We start from the raw sequence: 1,487 nt of genomic DNA on the forward strand, positions 1-1,487 counted from the left end.
TCAGGAATTTTACTAACACCTCTCTCTCTCGCAAGGCATGAGTGTCAGACATGTACTGCAATTGCATCAGACACTTACTTCAGGCTCTGCAGATGGTGGTTCTGTAGGTCGGGTGGATGGGTCAACATTCTTCTCCTGAATCCTCCTCATGATGGCTGCAGAGGCTGGGGTCCTCGGAACATGTTGTCTTCGCTGGATTTGAGGTCTCACCAGTGCCTTTCCCAGTTCTTCGAGAAAGAGGCGTCTCCTCTGGAGCTTTCTTCGGTTCCACTCTGGGTTCAGTGCCATCCAGATAACAAAGGCGTTGTATGCTGAGATGTCCAGCATGTTGAAGAATATCACTAGTGGCCAGCGTAGGGTCCTCCTTTTGCAGCTGTAGGTAGTCACCAGCTTGTCCATGTTGTCCACCCCTCCTTTTGTGGCATTATAATCCATGATTATCTCTGGTTTTTGATGCTCCTGGCCACAGATTCTCCCATCCCTGTGCAGTGTACTCATGAGGACCACATTCTTGCCTTTCTTTGGCACATAGGAAACCAGGGACGTGTCAGCCGTGTACACAAACTTGGAAGAGTTGACAGGCCTGTTCTTCGTAGACAGCAGTTGGGGTGGGAGCTCAGACTTGTTTTTGCGTATCGTTCCCACCATGGTCAGCTTCCTCTTTAGGAGCTCCTGTCCCAGCTTGTGTGAGGTAAAAAAATTGTCGCAGGTGATGTTGTGTCCACTGAGTCCCTGAGTCATGTCCAGGACAACTCTCATCCCTTGATTTTTCTCAGGGGCTCCTCCCTCAGGTTTCCCTGTGTAGACTTGTAAGTTCCAAGCATATGAGGAAGTGGCATCACAGGCAGCCCAGATCTTTATACCATATTTTGCAGGTTTAGATGGTATATACTGCCTAAAGGGGCAGCGGCCCCTAAATGGCATCAGCTGCTCATCAATGGTGACATTAGGGCCAGGGTTGTAAAACAGGGGGAGGCGGTGCACCCACTTGTCCCACACTGTCCTGATGGCAGCCAGCTTGTCTCTCTGCCGTCGAGCTTCTCTGTCGTCTCGGTTATCAAAGCGTATAGTCCTGGAAATGATGTGGAAGTTTTCCAGAGACATTGCTGCGCGCAAAATTTCTCTGCCATTTTCTGCATCCCAGAGGGATTCTGTGGATTCTCCTTTGGACCTGAAAACTCCAGCAAGGATAAGAACCCCAAAGTAAGCATGTAAATGGGTTTGGTCCATCTCCTTCCACCTCTCTCCAAAAACACGCCTTCCCTCTAAATTGGTGCAATCCAGAATAATTTTCTGGATGGAATCTGGGATCAAAAGCTCAAAAGAAGACTTGATGTCGTTCACATGAGTAACTGCCATCCGTGTTGGCCCTGGTTGCATCTTTATCACATTAGCAGCAATGCGGGGTGGCTCATTTCTTGGGCAAGAAGACCATTCAATTTCACCATCTTTTGACATAAATATTTCTTTCCTTGCCTGCTGCTGAC

At 48.6% G+C, this 1,487-nt stretch overlaps 1 protein-coding gene across 1 annotated transcript; it reads right to left on the reverse strand.

The window, feature by feature from the left end:
- Positions 1 to 66: 66 nt before the first annotated feature.
- Positions 67 to 1,464, reverse strand: LOC103376403 (piggyBac transposable element-derived protein 4-like; the record flags this gene model as incomplete). Its single annotated transcript, XM_008306760.1, has 1 exon — positions 67 to 1,464. A coding segment is annotated over one exon (1,398 nt), but the record flags the coding sequence as incomplete, so codon positions are not given.
- Positions 1,465 to 1,487: the final 23 nt, after the last annotated feature.

The sequence above is a fragment of the Stegastes partitus genome, unplaced genomic scaffold (assembly GCF_000690725.1).
Source record: "Stegastes partitus isolate 25-593 unplaced genomic scaffold, Stegastes_partitus-1.0.2 Scaffold4594, whole genome shotgun sequence".
In the NCBI taxonomy this organism is placed as follows: Eukaryota; Metazoa; Chordata; class Actinopteri; family Pomacentridae; genus Stegastes; species Stegastes partitus.